Source organism: Sapajus apella, unplaced genomic scaffold, assembly GCF_009761245.1.
Source record: "Sapajus apella isolate SASKATOON/1434 unplaced genomic scaffold, GSC_monkey_1.0 scaffold11, whole genome shotgun sequence".
NCBI lineage: Eukaryota > Metazoa > Chordata > Mammalia > Primates > Cebidae > Sapajus > Sapajus apella.
In genome coordinates, this window is record NW_022436951.1 from 34,823,705 (window position 1) to 34,846,757 (window position 23,053).

Genomic DNA, 23,053 nt, shown 5'->3' on the forward strand with positions numbered 1-23,053 from the left:
GAGAGAGAGAGAGAGAGAGAGAGAGAGAGAGAGAGAGAGAGAGAGAGCAAGCAAGCAAGAGCAAGCCAGTGTAGAATATATTTCTGTGTTTTGTCAGCTGGTGTTTGGAGAGTGTATGTCCTCGCTTACTCCACACAGGGCACTGTAGTAGATTCTAACACTCTGAAGAAAACTAATGAAATCATAGCCATTGCTACCTGTATTAGTCCATTTTCACACTGCTGATGAAGACATACTTAAGACTGGCAATTCACAAAAGAAAGAGTTTTAATGGACTTACAGTTCCATGTGGTTGGGGAGGCCTCACAATTAGGGTGGAAGGCAAGGAGGAGCAAGTCGTATATTACATGGACGACAGCAAGTGCAGAGAAACTCCTTTTTGTTTTTGAGACAGAGTCTCACCCTGTCATCCAGGCTGGAGTGTAATGGTGTCATCCTGGCTCACTGCAATCTCCATCTCCCAGGTTCAACCGATTCTCCTGCCCTGGTCTCCCGAGTAGCTAGGATTACAGGTGCGTGCCACCACGCCCAGCTAATTTTTTATATCTTTGATAGAGATGGGGTTTCACCATGTTGGACAGGCTGGTCTCAAACTCCAGACCTCATGATCCACCCACGTCAGTCTCCCAAACTGCTGGGATTACAGGCATGAGCCACCAAGCCTGGTTGAAACCACTCCTGTTTTTAAAACCATGAGATCTCATAAGGCTTATCATGAGAACAGCATGGAAAAGACCTGCCCCCATGATTCAAAGATCTCCCACCTAGTCTCTCCCATAACACATGAGAATTATGGGAGCTAGAAGATGAGATTTGGGTGGGGACACAGACCAAATCGTATATCCACCATAGATTTCGGAGTCTAGTTTCAGGATGGCAGAAATGGGCCATAAACATGCCAGCTAGGAAGACAATGACCCTAGGAAATGGCTCTCTGAGTCATTTCATCCAGGATCAAACTCTTAGGTGGCTGCTGGAATGGGTGCTGCATTCCAGTGATCCCTGGACTGGCAGAGTCACAGCAAGAGCCTGTGCTAAGACTCCTGCAAGACACTGTGCTAAGACTCCTGCAAGACTCATGCCTCATGCTGGGAGCGTGTTTTGTTTCTTTCAAATGCACTTTTCTTCCTCCAATCATTGGTTCCTATTCCAGAAAAACAGGAACACACTAGAGTGACAGAATCCACACTACTAAGTAAACCTCATCCAAGGGATGGTCATTTCCTTCAGGGAAGAGGTCACAGGCTGAGCCTTGGATTCTGAACAGGTCTTAACTCATTCTACAGTCAATGATAAAATATTCGTGTGTTTATTTTATGCTACTTGTTTAGAAAATAAAGTCTTAATTTTCTGGAGAATCTGCCTCAGGATTTCTATACCAGAAAGGTATAGAAAATAGAACCAGACACACACAAACATATGATAACAAAGAAAATTCCATCTGGAGGCCAAACATGATTTGCTGACCTTCTGTCACTTTGAATCTGATCAATCACCAGCAGTGTGGACCAGCAGCACGTGTCCACAGCACAGCAGTGAGAAGCACTCAGGATAGCTGTTACTGCTTTCTCACGTTTAACCCAAGGAGATGGCTGGGGCTGCAACCTCCGGCTTTTTTATTTTTGGATTTCAGCTCTAATAATTCCACTGTCTGCTGATTGATGTTTATCTGGAGGAGAAGCTGCTAGCCTTGCTTTTTCCATTATAATGAGGAATGTGCTTGTAGTTAAACTGTCCAACCTTGAAACTCTCAAGCTCAGGGTAGCATTTCTTTCCTGGAATATGGTTATAGCATGACACGCACTGATATGTGCTGATTCTATTGCCTAGAGGATCAGTTGGTTTACTTTTAACATTTAATTTTATATTTTTACTTTAAAGTTTCTAAAACATAGTTAAACTTAGTAGAGGCTTGAATTTCTGTCTTAATGTATTCTCATCATTTTACCTAAAATCTTGTCCACATTTTATTCCTTTTTGTGCTTTCTAGCATTTGCCTCTGTTTCTATTTGGATTAAAACCTTTTTATTAGCTGTTACCAGAACATTAGCTACCTATGCAATGGATCACAGCTGTGATTTAGTAAATGTAATACAACAACTCAGTTGCCTTTTTTTTCTTTGGAGAGTCTCACTCTGTCACTCAGGCGGGAGTGCAGTGGTGTGATCTTCGTTCACTGCAACCTCTGCCTCCAGGTTTCTAGTGATTCTCCTGCCTCAGGCCCCCAAGTAGTTGAGATTACAGGTGCTAACCACCGTGTCCAGCTGATTTATGTATTTCTAGTAGGGACAGTGTTTCACCATGTTGGCCAAGCTGGACTTGAACTCCTGACCTCAGGTGATCTACCCACCTTGCCTTCCCAGAGTGCTGGGATTATAGTCGTGAGCCACTGCACCTGGCCCCAACTAAGTTGCCTTTCTGCAAAAATCAACCAACCCCTCTGCCCATCCCTTCCTTAGAATAAATGATTCAGAATACAACACAGGTAGGAAAACTATGTGATGTAATAAATTAGAAATAATTAACAGGCAGTTTAAAATGTATTACTAAAGATGCCATATTAAGATATGTAATAAGACTTTGATTTATGCCATGAGCATAGCAAACCTTGAGCAAGCAAACTCCTCTGCATTTCTTGGCTTCTCTTCCCTGCTACATGCATCAGAAGAGGTGTGGGAGCTCACTGCACGGCTTCCGCACCTCCCGTCTCCTCCTCATCCAACCTCAGCCACTTAAGCACAACTGCTCCACTTAGATCAAATTGTCCAGGCCACTGGTGACCATTCGATTGAGACCAGTGGTCACTCCTTTATCCTCTTCTCACTATGACTCTTCAGCATGTGACTATGTTGGCCACTATCCATTCCACTTATACCTTCTTCTCTTGGATTCTATTAAACCATTCTCTCCGGCTTTTCCCCTATTGTAGTCAATTCTTATAATTTTTTGTTGTTTTGGCATATATTGTAAATGTAGATTGGTCTTACTCATACCAGGAGCAAAGTCTAATCATCTTTGACAGTTTCCATTCCCCCCAACTTCTTGCAGTTCTCTGCCTTGTACACTGCTTCCTGGTAACCACCTCCCCATGGGACAGCTGGATACATCCTACTAATCTCCACACCCTGCATAGACTGCTTGACTCACCCTATTAATCCCCACACCCTGCATAGACTGCACAGGTATCTCACTCATATGAACCTTCTTTCAGTCACAGCATGACACCATAGGGCATGTGCCCACTTGTTTGAAACCCACCAATTAGAAACCTGATTGCATAATGTCCTGAACCCCAATAAAGGCTTTGGCCCACAGCTTCCTCTCTCTCTCTTGTTCTGCATCTGCTGGGTGAGGCTGTGTGTTGTGGATGGCTCCCTACTTTTTGCTCGTCTTGCAAATTGTGCTGCCCTCTCTTATCCAGGTATGTAAACAATAAACTGCTTCTGTCATTTCACGGGTTCTGATGAGTCGCCTCCTCTACCCCATCCTAACTTCTTTCCTGGTGAGGGCTCTCGGGGAGAATGGCTGTCTTGGTAGGAATAAACTGGACACAGATCAGATGAGACCCACAAGGGCATGTGCCAGGATAAACAAGCTTCCCGTGAGAGGGGCACCTGGCCACAGGCTGGACACTTAGGCCGTCCAACAGGATAAAGAAGGATCCCACAAAAGGCACGTGGGAAACACCCAGACCACATCCCCAGGACCCCCATCAGGGCAGGGCTAGAATTTATAGCCACTATCTTGAGAGGGACTTCAAGACCAAATTAGGAAAAAACAAATAATCTATATAATTGGTTGATTTTTCTCAGGACTTGGGCTTATTCATCTTCCTCTATTCCTGCTCAAATATTCGTGTGTTTTGAGGTTTAGTCCTGGATGCTTTTTATCTTTTCTAATCCCACTGTCTCTTTGGGGCATGTTATCTGGTCCCCTAGCTTGAAATACCAACTGTATGCTGATGACTTTCAAGTTCACAATCTTTAGTTCCAGATCTTACTTACAGTTGCCAGCTTGGTATCTCAAAATTAGCTGTTCAAAACTCAACTCTGGATTTCTACTCTTCCCTACCTCCCAATAAGTAATGTGACCAAAGATGTTGAAAAGTTAGCTGTCACACCAACCATCATCCAGTTGCTCGAGCTCAAAACCCAGAAAGCTCTCTTGGTTATTTTATTTTATTTTATTTTTATCTCACCGGACATCTAATCCAAAAGTAATCTACACTAAATCAACTTAAAAATATGTCCTAAATCTGTCCACTCTCACCCAAGCTACTCCTGTCGCCACCTGTACTGCTGCCATAGTATGCCACAGCTTCTAAGGAGTCACCCTACTAACACCCCTCCCTTCTCCAACCCATCCTCTACTTAGGAGCCAGAAGGATCCTCTAAGGAGGTTAATCGGTTTACATTGCTATCTTACTCAAAACCCTTCAGTGACTTCCCACTTGATATAAAATCCCAAGTAATTGGCCCACCTTGCAAGGCCCACATGTAGTCTGGCTCCTGCCTCTTTCTCCCCAGCTGTCTTGCTGGCCCCTATGCTTCTCAGAGAAGCCACTCGGCTCCTGATTCAAGCCCTTGATAGTTCCCACTCCTTTTGCTGGGAACACTTTTCCTCATGTCCTCCTAGGTCTGGGACCTTCTGCAATTTGTATTTCAACCAGTTATCACATCCCCAGAGAAGTCTCCCTGCCTGGTCCCTCTAACAGGCCCCTCAGCCTTCTCCATCCACCATGCTTCCTCACATTATCTTGTTATATCTTCTCATGAAATTATGGGGTTGATAAGTTTCAGTCTGTCCCCTGCAATTAGAATTTAAGCACAAAGAGAACAGGGACCTTTAGTCTTGGCTACCTCTGCATTCCCCAACCTGGGAAAATCGCCAGCACCTAAAATAACAACAAAAACTGTGAATTTGATAAACAGAAGTGGGTTTTTCTGTATCTTGCATAATCCTGTATTTAACAGAAGAATATAGGTAAAAATACTATACAATTTGAAAAGCATATGAATGGGTTTATGGATCATTATCTCATATGCCTCTTGCATTGCATTCTGAGTGCATCACATTTATGATGACGTTAGTCTGCAGGAGGAATTTTCACAGCCAGTAACTCATATATTAAGTGGCCCATGATATGTAAATACATTAAAGGATTCTTCTAAAGAAGTTCTAGGATAAAATTTCCTAAAATCTTGAGAGCACTCAGATAACCCTAAAAGGAAAATCTCCAAAAATAACATCTTTTGAAGACACATATGCAATTAACAAAACCCTAAAGCTCAGGAGTCCTAACCTTCAATTTGGTGCAGATATAAATGGATACCTTGGTTCAGTAAACACATCACTAGTGCCACAGGAGGTATATGTATCTGCAACTGTGCTCATGGTAATATACTATTAAATATGCATGATCAGTAACTTTAACATTTTGAAGTCAGCCCCATGAAAGTGAGTTCAAAATGCCCTTTCCTCCCATTAAAACGCATAGTGGCCTATCTGTGATTACATTTGCAGGAAGAAAAATATGATGGCAATCACAGAAGACTTGAAGTTTTGTTTTTATATGTGACAAATATCACAAGAATGTTTAATGAAACAAAAGGGCTGATTTTAGAATTTCTTTTCATTGGGTTTATTTTACTCGTATCAAATGATGTCAGACTTTCTTGAATCTTTCCACTAGATTATCTTTTACTTATTAAACATTCTTTCCGCATCAAAGTACCACATCACAGAGTATTAAAAATAGGCATTCCCCAGGAAATACTGAAAATTCCAGGGCTCTCAGAAACATCAGAAGCAGGCATTCTTCTTAGTACATGACTTCTGGGTTTGGGGTCTTCTTGGATATTATTAACAAAAATCTGCTTGAGATAATCTGGAGTAATAGAATAGTTTTCTAGGTGTTTCTTCAACAAGACAGGGGAGTTGCTTCCTCACTGTGGACATGAGCAGAACGTCTTGCTCAAGTTTCTTACATAGAAGAAACTTCTAGAGAGTTTTATTTTATCTTGGCTTTTCTACTGCCAAGATATAAATAGACACCTGCATATATTTAATCATTAAAATAATATCTGCTTGGTTAATTGCTAAAATCCAATTTTATTTTTTTCCTTTAAAGCAAAATGTCTATTTTTTAAAAGAATGAACAAATAGTTGCTAATGTGGCTTTTGTAAACCCTTATAATGGCATGCATTTAGGTTCTTTGTTAGGCGTCAAGACTGGACAGAAATTCCTGAGAGTTCCTTCATTCTCACCCTGGATCTTGGATCTGTAACTGTTGACTTGTTCTTAACAGAGGTTGAGCACACAGTCATAGCACAGCCTTTGTTGCAATCTTGCAAATATGTGGTGATCTCAACCATTCTAACTAAAGAATGTCTCAGAAAATATTACAGACTTGATTTAAGGATTATCGACATTTTTCTGGAATTTATTTTCATTTATCACTTAAAAGCATTCATAAACATCATGGCAAAATAGTAGCATCCTGAAACATCTTGTCCTGGAATTTCTCAATGAGGCATAACATCTGAGCTTCATGAGAATTTAAGTAATCAATATGATAAATGTGGTGCAATCTAAGAAAACATTTCTTGAAGTTCATTCTGATGGATTGAAAGAGCAAACATTGTGATGAGAGCTCTTTTATTAAATCTCAGCTCTTCATTTTTTTTTCAATTTTCAGGTAAATTACATGTCTTGTCTTCCATATCATTTAATCTTTTGCTAATGAGAGTTGGCAAAAAAGCAATAACCAACACTGGCTTAAGCTATGCCCTCTGCGTTGGGGAAGAGATACCAAAGAGAAAAGTATATACGAATCATTTAATAAAATTAAAAACAATTCATGACCAAGATGGAGGTAAGTTATGCCTCTTTATCAAGGGAGAGGTACCAAAAAAAATGATGCAATGAATGATTTAAATGATGAAAAGCAAAAACATAAGCAGGGGTGTGGGGAGAGTTTAATTAACGGTCTGAGATGCCAGAACCCAGACAAGGCCTTCGTATCTGAGCCAAACTGTACCTGCCGCACAGTGTGTGTTTCTCCTGTTCAGCTTTCTTTGTTGGGTGCATCCCCCAGACCCACATCTCAAAGTTCAGGGATAACATTTACATTAAAATGTGCTGCTTAATTCTTCAGGAATTGCAGTGAGAAAGTCTCACTGGCTTGAATTCCTCTTGCACTATTAATGTTCAATTTGGCTTTATGAAAAGGTACATAACTGTTGAGATGTCTCACCTGGATTCCATTATTAACTCAGGTAAAGACAATTGGGTAAAACAATTAGTCTTGTAATTGATGAGTCCTCGGAAGGTCCATTCTATTGGCAAAAAGTAAACTTCTCAACATGCAGAGATGGGGCTGGTAAAGCCTGTTTTGAACAACTCCCTACAACCTATCTAAGCAAACAAAGCTGCAGACTCCTCTGTTCAATCTCCTTGCCTCCAAGAAGAAGAAAACTGATCCTGGAGGGATCTTTGGGGATGTTGGGGATGGCATCAAACCCTCCTCATGTCTTGGCATGACCACTGAGGGAGCAGGTGGCAGCTGATTTCTGTTGCTTCATGTCAGCGCATGAAAATTCGATGGAAGAACAGTTACTGATTGCCTTCTTAGCAGGATACCATTTTGGATGCTTAAAGTTGCTCAAAGTTGTTCCTGCTCTTTTTAGGACTTCCATCAAAGAGTCCTGCATGTCCTGGAAAATCTCCAGTTAACATTCCTGGAGATCAGTCCAGAAAACCCATGCAAAACCAGCATGAAAGGCAGAGGGCCCTGGAAGTCACACTGACTCACTGAGTGATCTTGGACAAGTAATGCGAACAGTTTCTTCATTCAGTTTAGATTGGAAAGAGGACTTAAGTCCTAGATTGCTGTAGGAATAAAGAAGGCAGAGAGAGCAAGTTTGACTAATGGTCCCACAAAGATATCTCCATGTTAATCTTTGGAATCTGGGACTCTGTTAGGTTACATGGCAAACCAGGAATTTTAGGAACGTGATTAAATTAAAGATCTTGAGATGGGGAGATTATCCTGGGTTAGGTAAGTTAGTCCAGTGGAATTATAAAAGCCATAAGAGTAAAGCAGGAGGGTTAGAGTCAGAGAGCAGAGAGCAGGAAGAAGGTGCAACAGCAGAATCAAAAGTCAGAAACAGGCCGGGCATGGTGGCTCATGCCTGTGATTCCAGCACTTTGGGAGGCCAATGTGGGCAGATTGCTTGAGCTCAGGAGTTCAAGACCAGCTTGGGAAACATAGTGAAACAAATACAAAATACAAAAAAATAACAAAAGTTAGCCAGGTGTGGTGGTGCACACCTGTAGTCCCTCCTTCTTAGGAGACTAGGTGGGAGAGTCGCTTGAGTCCCAGGGGCAGAGGTTGCAGTGAGCTGAGACATACTATTACACTCCAGCCTGGGTGACAGAGCCAGACTGTATCTTAAAAAATAAAAACAAAAAAAGAGACAAAGAAAGAGAGAGAGACAGAGAGAGAGAAAGCAATTGAAATATTCTATCCTGATGCCTTTAAATTCAGAAAAGGGGGACTGGATTTAGAAGCCAAGAAATGCAAACAGCCTTTGGAAGCTTAAAAAGGCCAGGAAATCAATTCTCCCCTCAAAATCCCAGAAAAAAACAGCCCTGCTAATATTTTGACTTTAGCCCAATGAGACTGATTTTGGACTTGTATCCTCTGAAACTTTAAGGTAAAAAATCTATTCTATTTAAGCCATCAAATTTGTGGGAATTTGTTACAGCAGCAATAGGAGTCTGATAAAACAGTACAGATAAAGTACTAAATAAGCTATGCAGAACATTAGGACAACTCAAAGAAATATTGCTTACTTCTATTTTCTTTTCCAAATTTTAGCAGCCCAAAATCTAGGAAAACTTAGAAAACTCTTTACCATGGAAAATAAATGAAATGCATTCAATAAAGCCATTATAATAATTTCATATCAGGATTAAAAATGGGTAAGTTCCTCACTATCTACCCAACCACGACCACGCGAGGATCACTTTCTTGCTCCACTAAATTCTGCCGAGAGGAAAACAGTTTTGCCTCCCAGGACAGTCAGGAAGCCTGCTGGTTCACTAACCCCCACAGAGTTGCAGAATCCAGGTATAGCATGGGGTCTCTGTGCCTCGCTTGACTAGCATTTTTCACTAAAAGGCATGCTCTGTCATATTTCATCCACAGGATGGTTCTAGATTAAGTGGATCACATAAAAATGTGTCAGATTACTTTATAACAAAGACAATAGATAAATTAAAGAGTGTTTATTCTCTCTCTATGAAATGGCAAACCTGGCTTTTACTCCTGTGGAAACAGCATTTATTTCAACTGCCCAGGCACTTAGCAAACAGCATTCTTGTTTTGCTGTGAATCCAGTTCTCCCTAATTCCTGAGAGCCTATTACATACCCCAGAGAGCAACACTCACTGGCATTATGTTTTGTTGCGTCTTGATAAGCGCCATCTGCCACACTGCACGGTGCTCAGGAAACGGCTGCAGCTTTTACTGCATGATATGAAACTTAAGACAAAAGTCAAAACTCAAGAGAGGTGAATACCTTCAGTTTCTAAAGGTGGCCTCAATTCCAATGCAATGCATTTTTTTTCCCTACCTAGTAAAAACTCGTGATGTTTATTGTTCCTAATGAGAACACTTTTAGGGCAAGAATGCAACTCTGAGAAAATCTCTAGCAACAGTTTTCATCCCTTCTTCCCTCAAAATCTTACAGTGCACATAGCAACTTTATTCAAGCCCGCGCTTTAATCTTTAGAGATTCATCTCATTTACATCTGAAAAACATCACAAAATTTGAAGAAAAGAAAGCACGGAGTTTCGCATTTTTGAAAAGATTTCAGAATTGCTAGATGAGTCCCAAGAGTTTCAGTAGCCCCCCTCCCATCCTGGGTGAAGAGGGCCGGTTTCCTGGGCTCACCCGCCTGCATCCTCTCCAAGGAGGAAGCACAGCAGACAGTGGGGCTGTGAAACGAGGCCAGGGAACCACCAAGGTGGCGGTGGCCACTCAACCTCTGGGAGCACTGGCTGTCTCTCTTGCAACTGCTAATGAGTACATTCAACTGGGTGTTATTTATTTATCTAAACAATGACTGAATGTGTTTTCAGAACACATACCCTTCCTGAATGAAGAAGTTTGAAGGGCATTACTGTTTGCCACAGTGACTGTGGCTGAAGCAAAGGCAGTTAGTGGTGCAGGGCGAGCAGGAAGTGACATGTGGAACCCAAACCTGAATTTAATCAGTAGCTTTGCTGGGCCTCAGTGTCTCAGGGACCTCTCCCTTCTATGAAGGCTGCACAGATTGCCACTGAACAGTTTTTATTTGTTTCCTTAAATCTATCAGATTATATCTTACTGATTTTTTTTAAACTAAGATAATCTCTTCTTCCAATTTAATTACATGCTGGTCTGAAAAAAGTACAAAGACATCTCATCCTTGACGCCTATTTTCTGAAGCCCTAACAAGAAAGATACCGCATTGTAGGAGTAGACTTTGGAAGTGGACTTCCAACTTTTGTGACAAAATGCACTTGGAATGTAAAGTTGTATTCTAGTCAACATATTTAATATAAGTTTTTATTTCTTTAATGTGTCCCTTGTCACTTTCTTTATTTGTAAAAGAATCACTGGGTCTTTTCTGAAACTGGTAGATGCATGTCCTTCTATTACCTCCCCTGATGGTCCCGTCCTTGAGCTCCACGAGGTCAGTGTGGCTCATCTGACCCCTCAGCTGACCGTGGCAAAGGACGCCATGGGCTTTTGGCTGCTCGGGTCTCTTCAGAGAAATATAATGCTCAGGTAAGGTCAGTGACCTCACACTGCTCTTATCAAAGCTTTTCCTAAGAATATTAGGTTACATAATCTGTCTACTTGGAATTTCAGTTCTCTGTAGCCTTGGTGCTATTTTGAAGGAGATTACAGAGCTGATGAAAAAAATATTAAACATGTCTTTCGGGGCTAACTTGCTCCAGTCTGTACTGCTGAGAAAGGAAACCATCCCTCCCAAAACATTCAAACCCTGTAGCACACACTACAGAAGGACCACCCATGAAGGCTAAGTGCTACTTGTTGAAACTGTGGAATTTTCTAGAACGCAGATGTAAAACCTTATTGAAAATAGGTGTATGAAGATAAACTGGATAACAGTCTCAAGTTAACAACTTTCTATGTCTCTTAACGCAGAATCTAGAATTTGAGACACCTCTAGAACAAACGAACAAAAAAAGAAATCAGTTACTGAATACCTTTGCTATATAGGTAGTAAGATGACAAAATATAAGTTTTAGAAACAAACCATAATATTTGCTAATCATCCCAATGAAAAGGCAGTGTTTCCAGTTATATCCCAGTGCCTAGTACCACGCCTGCCACAGCCTTGGTGTTCACTCAATATTTGTTGAATGAATGAACTAATATCATGGATCCCTGTTTTCAAAAATGAAAGTGATTCCCATTCAGCAGTCCACACACAGGCAAAAGACTGGTGCCAAAATGCAAAGGATATTCTTTTTTTGCTCCCACCACAAGACACTGTGATGAAATTTTATAGGGTGAATTAACTCAATACGACTTAACAAACAATAACTAAGCATCCATAATATGACAAACACTGCTAACAGCATAGGTAATGTGAGGAAGGCCCACAGGGAGAGGGAGCACAGTGTTCATGGCCAGTCATGCTAATTACTAGCCTTACAGCCTGGGTTCCCAGCGAGAAATACACAAACCCAGGAACACACAGTTATTAACATGGATATCCACCATCACCCAGAGTGAAGCACAGCAAATCTGGGTGGCTCTGTGGCTTCTTCTCCATGCACATCTGTTGTGCCTGCTTTCCACCCTCCTTGGTGATATCTTTGTCTCCACACATCTCCTATTGTTTCCATTGCTTGTTTTCTTTCTTTCTCTTTTTTTTTTCTTTTTTCTTCCTTTTTTTTTTTTTTGAGAGGGAGTTTCACTATTGTTGCCCAGACTGGAGTGCAGTGGTGTGATCTTGGCTCACTGCAACCTCCGACTCCCGGGTTCAAGGGAGTCTCCTGCCTCAGCCTCCACAGTAGCTGGGATTACAGGTATGTACCACCATGCCCAGCAAATTTTTGTATTTTTAGTAGAGACGGGGTTTCTCCACATTGGTCAGGCTGGTCTTGAACTCCTGAACTCAGGTGATCTGCCTGCCTCAGCCTCCCAAAATGCTAGGATTATAGGCATGAGCCACCATGCCTGGCCCATTGCTCATTTTCTGTAATGCTTCCTTGCAGTCTATATATTTCCCTGATGTGCATTTGTGTCACCTACAACCATCAACCTAGGACACTCCTGACAACGACACCTGGCTCCTCTCCAGACTCTCCAATCACCTCCTTGAGGAAGACTCCATTATTTCATCGTATGTGGAAAACAGGTCCTGTAGGAAGTACTGTCATGGTGTGATGGCACAGCCAGGGGTGGGGATGGGGGTGAGGAGGGATCATTTCTGCTGGTGCAAATGCTTGTCACAAACATAACCAGACGTGAGCATCTTCATGAACTGTGCTTATTTGACATCCCCAGCCACTTGATGATAGTTGGTGGATCTGGCTGTGGGAGATCCTGGGTCCCTAGGTCTGAAGGCTGCATGGGGAAGATGCCATCTTTGCTCTTTTGATCCTAACTCTCTGTTACAGTTTAGATGTTTGCCCCCTCCAAATCTCATGTTGAAATTTGAGCCCCAATGTTGGAGGTGAGGCCTGGTGGGAGATGTTTGTGTCTTGAGGGTGGATCCCTCATGGACAGACAGATGCCCTCCCTGGGAAGGGAGTCTGAGTGAGTTTTCACTCTACTGTTCCCATGAGAGCTGGTTGTTCAAAAGAGCCTGGCATTGACCCTTCTTTCCTGACTCTCTCTTGCTTCCTCTCTCTTCCTCTCTCACATTACCCATTATCCATGAGTGGAGGCCGTCAAGGGCCCTCACCAGAAGTAGGTAGGGCACCAGGCTTCTTGTGCAGCCTGCAGAACCATGAGACAAAGAACCCTTTTTCCGTGATAAATTACTCAACCTCAGGTATTCCTTTACAGCAGCACGAAGCAGACTAGACACTCCCCAGGTGCAGAGCCCAGGGTTTCTTCTCTGGCTTTTCTGAAGCTCATAAATGAATGAACCATACTCAATATTAATAGTAACAGCATCATTTTAATAGTGCCTAAAGCAATGTGGATATAAGAGGAAACATGCATTACCTGTTGACGTTTTTCAAATTCCAACTTGATCCGGGACTTGATACAATTACATGTGTCCTGATATGTTTGCTGAAGAGCAAGCTCCATGAGGTGCTTATGGTAGGCTCCCGCCAGATTCCCACAGATGAAAATGATCACATTGGCCAGGATCTAAAGAGACAGAAAGAGTTGCTCAATAGGGTGTTTCTCACTCACGAATACAATCAAAACAAAACACACGTTAGCAATGGTCTTCAGAGACATAACTGCAGGAAGTTAATTTTACTTCTGTTTCTAAAGTAACATTTTTATTTTCTTAACAAAAAGCATGAATGTCCAGAAAGGTTCTGCCCTTTCCTTGGATCTGTGCCCTTTAGTAGAAGACTTTGCAGCCCTGTCTTGACTTTGGGCTCAGCAATGAGATTTGCTTTGCTTTGGCTTATTCAACATGCACAGAAATAATCATGTGCCAGATCCAGCCCAGGATTAGGAGACCTTTTGTTTTTCAGGTCACTCTCTGGCACCTCTTTAGGAAAAGAACACTCCCTGGCGAGCCCACCAGTCCCAGGATGAGACACATAGAGCAGAGCTGCCGTAGTCAATCTGCGGTCTATTTTTGTGTACCTCTGAGATTTCACGGTTGTTACGCACCATTATCATAATACTAAGTGACTAATACAAACTACCCTCACACCAAAATTGTATTTTCTGAGCCTGGATAAGTGACATTCCCCCTTTATCTTTTGTTTATGTAGAAATATGGTAGTCTTTCAAAACATATAACTCATTATTCTTTTGATGATAAAAACAATTCATGTTAATACAATTCAAAAGAAAAACAGAAAGACATAAAGAAAAACTAAAAATAATCTGTGACTGTCCTGCCCAGGCAGAACACTCTGCTGTCCATATGGCCTTGTCTGCCTACTCCATTTTCCTCTGTATTCTCAAAATTGGTGGCATACTTTACTTTGTCAAGACCTCGCTCTTGTTCCAAAAAGCTTCAGTTCATTCTGAATGTAGTTTTGTGCTTCGTTTTAACACTTAACAAAATATTTTTTAGATTATACAAATTATGTAGAAACACGATGTTAAATGCTTAGAAAATATTCAGTTCTATGACTATCATCATTTAGATATGTCCATATTGTTCAATACTTACTAATATTCTGTGCATTTACATTATACTATAGGAGTCAACTTCATGTATAAAGCTTTGGCTTCATATTTGATCATTTCCTCAGACACAATTACTGAAAAGCCATAAGTAGTTTAAAGTTGTTGATACATATTACAAAATTGCTCTCAGGAAATGTTCCATTTACATTCTCATCAACAGTGTATAACCATTGAACATTTCCTGAGAGCAATTTTGCAATATGTATCAGTGTAGCCCGGTATTCACTATTCACATAGAGCAAGCTCTAGTGTTCAGAGTGAGACCTACAGGTCTGTCAGTGAATGGATAGACATACCTGGTTAAAGTCCACCCTTCCCTCCATTTCCACATGACTTGTATTCTCACCTTCTCACCAAGACAGGTCACTAGTGGCTTTAATAGCAAGTCAGTGGCATCAGTTCCAAATATCCTGTGCTCTTCCCTAAGAGTTTCCCCATAACACAGATCACTTTATCACATTACTCACCCAACATGGTGAGCAGGGGTGGCTGGAGTGATCAGGGGAATTTTATTCCTAAATCTTCAAGGTTCTCTGTGACAGGACTGAACAGAAAATCATGGCTGTCCCCTCTCTCTATAGCAGGGTCACTTCTCCCAAGGAGAGCAGGAGGAATTGGTCTAGCTGGAGGGTTTGGGAAAATGATTTGAACCCTCTGCATCTTAGTCCATCCTCCCCATAAACAGGGTCTTCCTCCCTGAAGAAGGTAGTCATCATCATGTCCTATGTTCTCAGCCAAGCAGTGGACCTAGTGGGCCACTTACCCCTGTGCTGGGAAACACCTTGATTTGGGGGCAGATGGCTGTAGGGAAAGATGAGTAAACTCAGGGGATTATCAGCAAGATCATTTATTCCCAACTGCACTCTCCAAATAGGTATAAGGATAATAAGGTGACATTTTGTTATCCATGTACCGAATGCCTTTGTCTATCTCTCAAAGGGTTCTAAACACAGAAGAAAAACAGTGCTATTAATTATGAGCCTCCTGAAGTCCTAGAAAATAAATGTTTGGGATAGAGGGAAAAAAGGAGGCAGAGTTAGCAATTGGATGAATGATGTGATGAGGTTCTCTCTGAATAAATGCAGATGCGTGAAAAAAGTGGGATCCAGGATGAAGCAGATTAGAAGGGGCCTTCAATGCTGTCCCATGTAACTCCCTCATTTCACAGATACTTGGGATCAGAGAGTTCCTCAAGCTCACCCACATTCTCACAGCTCACCCCCATAAAGTACAGTTATACATGTACATTTTATCTCCTCCCCTTTAGTATGGATAATTAAAATCTTTACTGGGAACTGCTCTGTATGATCTCTGTGTGGTATATGCATGTGGTGTGCATACATGCATGTAACTTGTGTGTGATCTATGTGTATGAGCTGCATGCCTGAGTGATGTGTTTGCATGTGATATGCAGGTAATACTTGTGCTATGTGTGGAAGGTATATGTGCCCACAGTCTGTGCATGAGCAGGTGCAGCAGCCCAGGGCTTCAGAGCAATGTAGCGGTCTTCAATGTGGCTAGACACATTTTCTAGCATGACAGGGCTCTCTTCCTTCAAATTGCCATACTTTGACACATCACCTCTTCTGAAACTGTCAGTCCTAGAGCATGTGGAAAGTCCGGATGACTTTCCTGGCTTCCTATTTGAGGGGACCCTCCACTAGCTGAACAGGAGTTAATTTCAGCACTGTGTCCCATGGTGCATTGTCAATTAAGTCCTGCCATACTTTGCTTCTGCAAAATGACCATCTGCTTTGCTAAAAATTCTTCAGACCTTGTCATTGCCGGATATGCCTTGAAGAAGAGTGCACCAAAGAATGCAGGAAATGAGAAAAGCCAATGCAAACCATGCTGCTCAGAATTAGAAAATACTAACTCCTTGTTTTATTAGGTGTAGCTGAAATAATTATCAAAATAACTCAATGATTATTCATGATAGCTTTTTCTCTTTCTCCTCAGAAAATGCCTTCAAAGCAAACCTGCCAACATTTTAGGGAGTAAATTTCTCCAAAATAAAAACCAAGTATAAGCAACAGAACTGAATGAAGCCATCATCTACCCCTGGGTGCCCTCCACTAGGTATAGAAATGGTGCACTTTGATACTGACACTGAGGCTCCAATGTGAGTCTCTCCCCTCTGGAATGCAAGTGCTGCCTTGTCCTGTTTTCCTAGAATCCCATTCCACACTTATTTCCTCTGAATTCTCTTGGCTTGAAGGGCCTTGTTGCAACAGAACAGTTGGCCTTGAGTGTCACGGCTCTTTCCTTTATTGCCATAGGCTCTTCTTCCCCCACATTGGGGCAGCCTGTATAGGGAACTGCCATCTCTGTGGCAGAACCCCTAATGGCAGACTGAAGGCAGGGTGCTCCTGGCCTTGCTGCCTGGCCCAGGGCACAGAGCCAGTGTAACTGACCAGGTAAACGTTTCTTGTCCAACGAGAGGTTTCCAAATATTTGACAACAGCAGCTCATCCCAAGCAAGAGGAAGCCCCCTGGCCATGAAGCCCTAAAGTTATGCGGCTTTGCTCTTCTTGCTGCCTGTCTCCTGGCCAGTGCTCTCTGACTGCCACGTTCTGCTGGCACCCTTGCACTACCATGGCAGGTAAGGAAAACCCTTTGAGTCATTCATTCTGGATGCCGCACTGTTTCCAGCAAATGTAATTTGAACCCCTCCTGTCTATAGATAATGGTAAATAATGCATTTACTGATTTTTAATTTATATATTCAAAGGAAAATTTCTAATCAATAAAAAACATAGGGCTGTAATGCCAAATAGAATATGAGATTTCTTTTCTGATGGAAAACTTATCAATGATATTATAAGCCTGTTCCTGATACCCGGTTTCATCCTGCAGTACTATATTCTAAGGTTAATTGAATTGACCTTGGCATTTTGATAATGACACACATTTACAAATGCAATTGATGTCTTAAAGAATTTTTCTTTTAAAATGGTGCATGCATGGAATGACTTATATATAAGACCCAGGGCTGGAAGGGAGTGATTATGTTACAATTTTATTTTCAAAAATAATATCAAAGCATTTTGTTTTCTAGAAGACTGTTAAGCAGAACATCTGACAAACAATTCTATTTTCACAATGTTGAGTTTGTTTTATAATATCATCCCATCTTGATGTCTCCTTTTATCTTGTTGCTTCATTTAGCTACTCTCACAACTGTCAGAAAACAGGAGAGGAGCTTGGCCTCCAGAGATGTCTTAGAAGGAAATAAATTGTTCAGTCAAGGTTTACACTGAAGATTAAAGCCAGGTCTTGAAATTGAGCATATGTAGGGTTTGGAATCTGTGTAAGTAGAACCATGCCAGCACAACCTCACAGAGGCTTGCTGTCTGCACTGATCCCCATCTTCTCTTGACGTACATGTGGGGTGGTTTGTCAACACTTCACTTGCTTCTCAGAGGATGAAAATTAATGAATTCTGTAATTCTGGGAAGGCTGGTGTCTACCAGCAAATTATTATTATTATTTTGCTTCTTTCATATGACCACCATAGCCATTCTAAATATACCTTATATCGTTTCATCCTTAAAGAGCATAGACAGCAACACAACCAGGAGAACGGACTTATTTTATTATTTCATCTTACAGACCGGGCCACAAAAAGTCCTAAAAATTAAGTGACCTGAGAGCTGTCCCCAGGCTGGCAGAGGCTCTCCAGATTGTCCCTGTATATTCTACATCACTTCAATTCATACACATAAGGTCAGGTTTCTCCACAGCCATACAACCCCCTCTAGAGCATGGGGAAGGTGTTCCTGAGGAATTTCTAAAGAGACACATGTTATTTTGTAAGAAACTAATTTTTTTCTTTATAAAACATTTGCATTTATGCTGTAAAGTGCCTTCATCATTTAAAGTTATGTTAGGTTCTTGGAGACCATTTGCCCATGGAGGCTTTACTGGTTTTGCTAATGTGTCTGCGCGTGTGGAAAGGAGAGTGAGGGGAGGGTCAGGCTGCTCTCACCCAGGTCTGAGGCACAAAGTGTGACCCATCTGAGGATTATTTCACCTGGCAAGAAAACATTTAAGGGTATGAGGTCTTTCAACATTTGAGAAATTATCACATGAGTTAGGTAAACAAGCAGATCCCTCCTTGTGGCTCGGAGATAGTATGCATTTTAAAGAGTTTACTATTCTAATTCTTAATCTCATGTTGGAGTGGCAAACTAAAATGCCCCAGACAGACAGCAGGCAGCACCCTGCAGGCTGAGGGCAAAGCCAGGCTCCCAGTAATGAGGGAAACGCCATCATTTAATGACAGTGTTCTTTTTTTTTTTTTTTTTTCTACAAAGGAACTTCACAGTGTCAAAGGAGAAAGGTTATAGGATTTGAAACAGGTCATCAGCTTGAAATAAAGCAGGTCATAAATATGCAAAACCCCCATTATAAGTCAAAGGAAAATAAAATGGAAGAGAAGAACATGATGAAGAGAGCTGGGAATGAATATTCAGTAAGCTCACCACATCTCATAAGCACCCACTTTGGCTTATAGAAAGCAATGCTCTTGCCTAGGGGGGAAAATGATCAGGTACAGTTTTCCTTAACTGATGTCTCAGACATGGCTGCAGAGAATCCCAACCCCATTTCCTTAGCATTTCTCACAGCCCACTAAGAATTAAATTTGCTGTGTGCAGTGGCCTTAGGGTTTCTGCTCTTTACTAGTCATTTAGTGAAAATCGGAAAAACTATGCTTTGGTTAATGACATCCAGTGATCCTTAGGTCACATGCTAGGATCTTCTAATTTGAAGTCTCTCCAAATGAGGAGTAGAGTCAGACAGAAAAGTATAAAGAAAACTGAAACACCAACAGTCTCAACAATGAATGGTATTAGGGCTCTGGGCAAAAAGACTGGAATCAAAAATTGAAGGTCAAATGAAATTTGATTTCTTATGGAAGTTTCCATTACAAAATAGGTAGTACTATTGGTCATGATTATTTTCTTTATTCTTTTTATACCACATCTGTTGCTATTAAGTCTTTTTGAATAGCAAGCGTCATGTTATTTTTCCAGGTACATTTGAACTGAAGAGCTAAAGAGTCTTATAGGTAGATAGGACTCATGCCTGGCTAATAACTAGATAAAAATAGAGTGTGGCAGCTTGGAGTGCTCTTTGCTCTTCTCAGAACTGCTCCAGCAACTCATTAAAAGTCAACTGGAAGAGATGAGCCTACAAGTTCCTCAGATCGTGATAGAAAGTTCCTCCCACAAATTAAGTCATTGAGAACACAGTTTCCCTCCAAGAAGAGAAAGCTGAATTAACCACGCAGAAACCCAACTTGTACTTCTCAGCTTAGTGACTGCAAACTGGAAATTGATGGGGAGACGATTCACTAGATTATAGTTTAGAACCAGAGAAAAAAGAATAACATGGAGCTTCCAATACTCAGGGCTCCACAGAGGAAAACAACACAAGCCATGAAGATTTACGGCTCCCCTATTTTCTGCAGAGGAGAGTACTGTCACCCTGTTTACTCTGCTGCCCATTCTGTCTTTGACTTCAAGCACACAGAACAATCTTAGCTTCGGGGTTTAGCTCCTCTCCACTCTGGGAAGAGAGAAGATGAAACAAATGAGCTGTATGGGGAAGCTACAAAGATAAAAATAGAAAAGGAAAAAGGAATACTGTCATCAATTTCTATGATGGAATATCTTTAAAACAGTTCTCCACATGAGGTTTCTTAGTCCAGTAGGATAAGAAAAAACAGAGGGAATCACTATCACCAAAGCTCATATTCCACTTCATTTGTATCCAGAATGGGGCAGATGTTTCCTTTTCATCCTTGACCTATTCTGCAGAGCATTTCTGCAAAGCAACACCACCAGATCTCCCTACTCCCTTCTGTCTCAGCATAGCTTCAAGCCCAATTCGAGAGCACCTATGAGTACAAAGCATGTTTGTGAGCACTAGCCTCTCTATCCAGACAGCCAAAACACTATCTCCTGACCCAAAGTCTGTTGCTTGGGTAATTACATCTGATATTTGGTCAGGAAACAAATCAGTGACTATCTAAACTTTACATTGTCACTGATACCCATAAAAGTCATTATCTCTTTGGTCTTTGTGAGTCCAGATAGTTGAATAAGGGTTAATTATTCCAAAGATGTTTGACCTGCTCATTTCAGAAACCCAAATTCCTGAATGGTCCTGGATCTTCCAAGAGGCTTACTAAAAATGCTTGTCTATATGTCTTCCCAAATCCTGTCTTCCAAAGTCATGACACAACAGGAGGACATGTTTTTAAGTGTCATATTTCAATGCTTTTCAAAAACTTAGAAACATGTAATTAGACACCAATTAAAACAATAATTTTGCTAGTCTTAAATCAGCTTTCCTAAGGATCTGTACCAACCAATATACACTTTGCCTAGCTCTGGTGATTTCAGTGGACTTAAATGCTAATAAAAGAATCTTTAACTCACTCTAATTCAGACTTTTCATTAATTTAGACAGATCATTTCTAATTAATCTGAATCAATGAAGTTTTGCTTCGTTTAATCACCATTTCTAATTCTCTTCATTCACCATCACTTAATAGGTGACACATTTGGTCCATACTCACTCATTTAAGAATTTAAAAGCTGACAGATATTTCGTTTTATTTAAAAGCATGACCAAGCGTATTAGAGACTCTGACTTGTGCAGCTTAGTTTAGGAGAAATGATACTCCATTTTAGGATCAACATGTGGCGTAGTTCCCCTCCATTAACATAGCACGCAAGAAGAGATAAAATGCCTTTTGTGGGTACAAGGGGAAAGGTTGCACTGCTATTGCATTTGCAAATGCATTGTGACCTACCTATAGCCCCATTTATGATCTACACAATAAAAGGTCAATTTGGAATTACACGAACAAAGTGTGGAGTGCACTGCTGACTATGACTGAGTAAGAAAACACCTGATGACGGGATATGGGCTAAACGTTAACATCAAACGAAACAGGACAATGGAGGGACAAGATGGCAAAGAGGTGTAGGAATAACGATGCAGGGATGCCAGGGCCAATCTCACCTGGGAATTTAAACATGATATTAGTAAGCACATCCACAGGGAAATGACAGGTTGCAAAATCCTGCGAAACAGTCATGGACTCCAAATAGAGGAGAGAAACAGTGAGTGCTGTGATTCACAAGGCCTACTTTGAATTGGAATGTCCTTTTTGGTCTGACCAAAATATGCTGCATTAAGTCACAGTGTAATTATAAAAGGATGCATCACTGAAATCATTTGGGAACAGGAGAACAAAAATTTTCTATTACAAACTAAACTTTGGTGGTTTCATTAATAATGCTATTTAGGAAAGGGCATGCCCGGCAGCTGCTTCCCTTGATAGAATCAAAGCCTGAAAGGTACTCAAAAGCACTCTCCCCAGAGTGGACTCTTGGGGTTACCCCAACCACCTTCCTTCCTTTCCTGGCGTATGTTTTGCTGTAAACCATTGTTCTGTAGGAATGAAAAGACAAATTTTTAAACCCATTGGCACCATACTCTGACTTCTTGTAAATTTTTGTCAGAAAACATGTATTATTTTTGCCCCAAACACCAAGTGACATCTCATATTTTCCCAAGTGAAGAAGACTGAGCTTGCTTTTCCCAGTCAATAGCATTAAAAAACCACAGTCAAAAAGAGTGAGTTTTGCACTATTTAATGTGCATTAGTTTGCTACAACTAATATTACCACTATTACTACCACTAATAGTAAAATACCACAGACTGGGTGGCTTAAACAGCAGACATTTGTGTCCTCACAGTTCTGAAGGCTGCAGTCTAAGACCAGTGCATAGGTAAGTTCGATTGAGGCCTCTCTCCTTGGCTTGCAGACAGCTGCCTTCTTGCTGTGACTTGGCCTATTTTATGCTACTATAACAGAAGAGCACAGACTGGGTAACTTATAAAAAACAGAAATTTATCAGCTTGCAGTTCTGGAAGCTGTAAAGTCCAATATCAATGTGATGGTAGGATTGGCAGTTCCAATTCCAGGAAGGAGCCTTGCACACAGCAACCTCTGCAGGGGAGAAATGCTTTGTCTCCCATGGCAGAACACAAAAGATCAAAAAAGGGGAAAAAATGGGATTAACTCCCTTTTATAACAATGTTAATCCCACCCATGAGGTCAGAGCCTTCATGACCTAATCACTTCTTAAAGATTCTACCTTTTAATAGTGTTACAATGGTAAATTTCAACATGAGTTTTGGAGGGGACAAAAATTCAGTGACCCACAGGGTCTCTTCTCTGTGAGCACACATCCCTGGTGTCTTTGTGTGTCCTAATCTCCTCTCATAGAGACAAGCTCTATAAGAGGAGATTAGGTGCCACCCTAGAGATCTCATTTTATCTTAGCTATCTCTTCAAAGGCCCTGTCTTTAAACACAGTAACATTCTGAGGTGGTTAGCCTTCAACATATGAATTTTGAGGGAACCCAATTCAGTCCACCGCAGCATGACATTAAGTTTTAAAGACATTTTATTTAAACATCACCAGAGAATCCACTTGAATGTCAAAATGGGCAAGCCTTAGAAATTTGGGGCTGGTAGCTCTTTTGCAGAAATGCATATACTACCCATGATGGGTTAATGTGCACCAGATGAGATATTCATTAAATATCCTC

General features: G+C 41.2%; 1 protein-coding gene across 1 annotated transcript in view; it reads right to left on the reverse strand.

Annotated features, from left to right (window-relative positions):
• The window catches only part of ADCY2 (adenylate cyclase 2), a 450,913-nt gene that overhangs the window by 201,435 nt on the left and 226,425 nt on the right, over positions 1–23,053 (reverse strand). Inside the window, exon 4 of the mRNA XM_032279123.1 lies at positions 13,261–13,410. Within this exon, the coding sequence (XP_032135014.1) occupies positions 13,261–13,410 (150 nt within the window). The remainder of the gene's footprint in view (positions 1–13,260; positions 13,411–23,053) is intronic.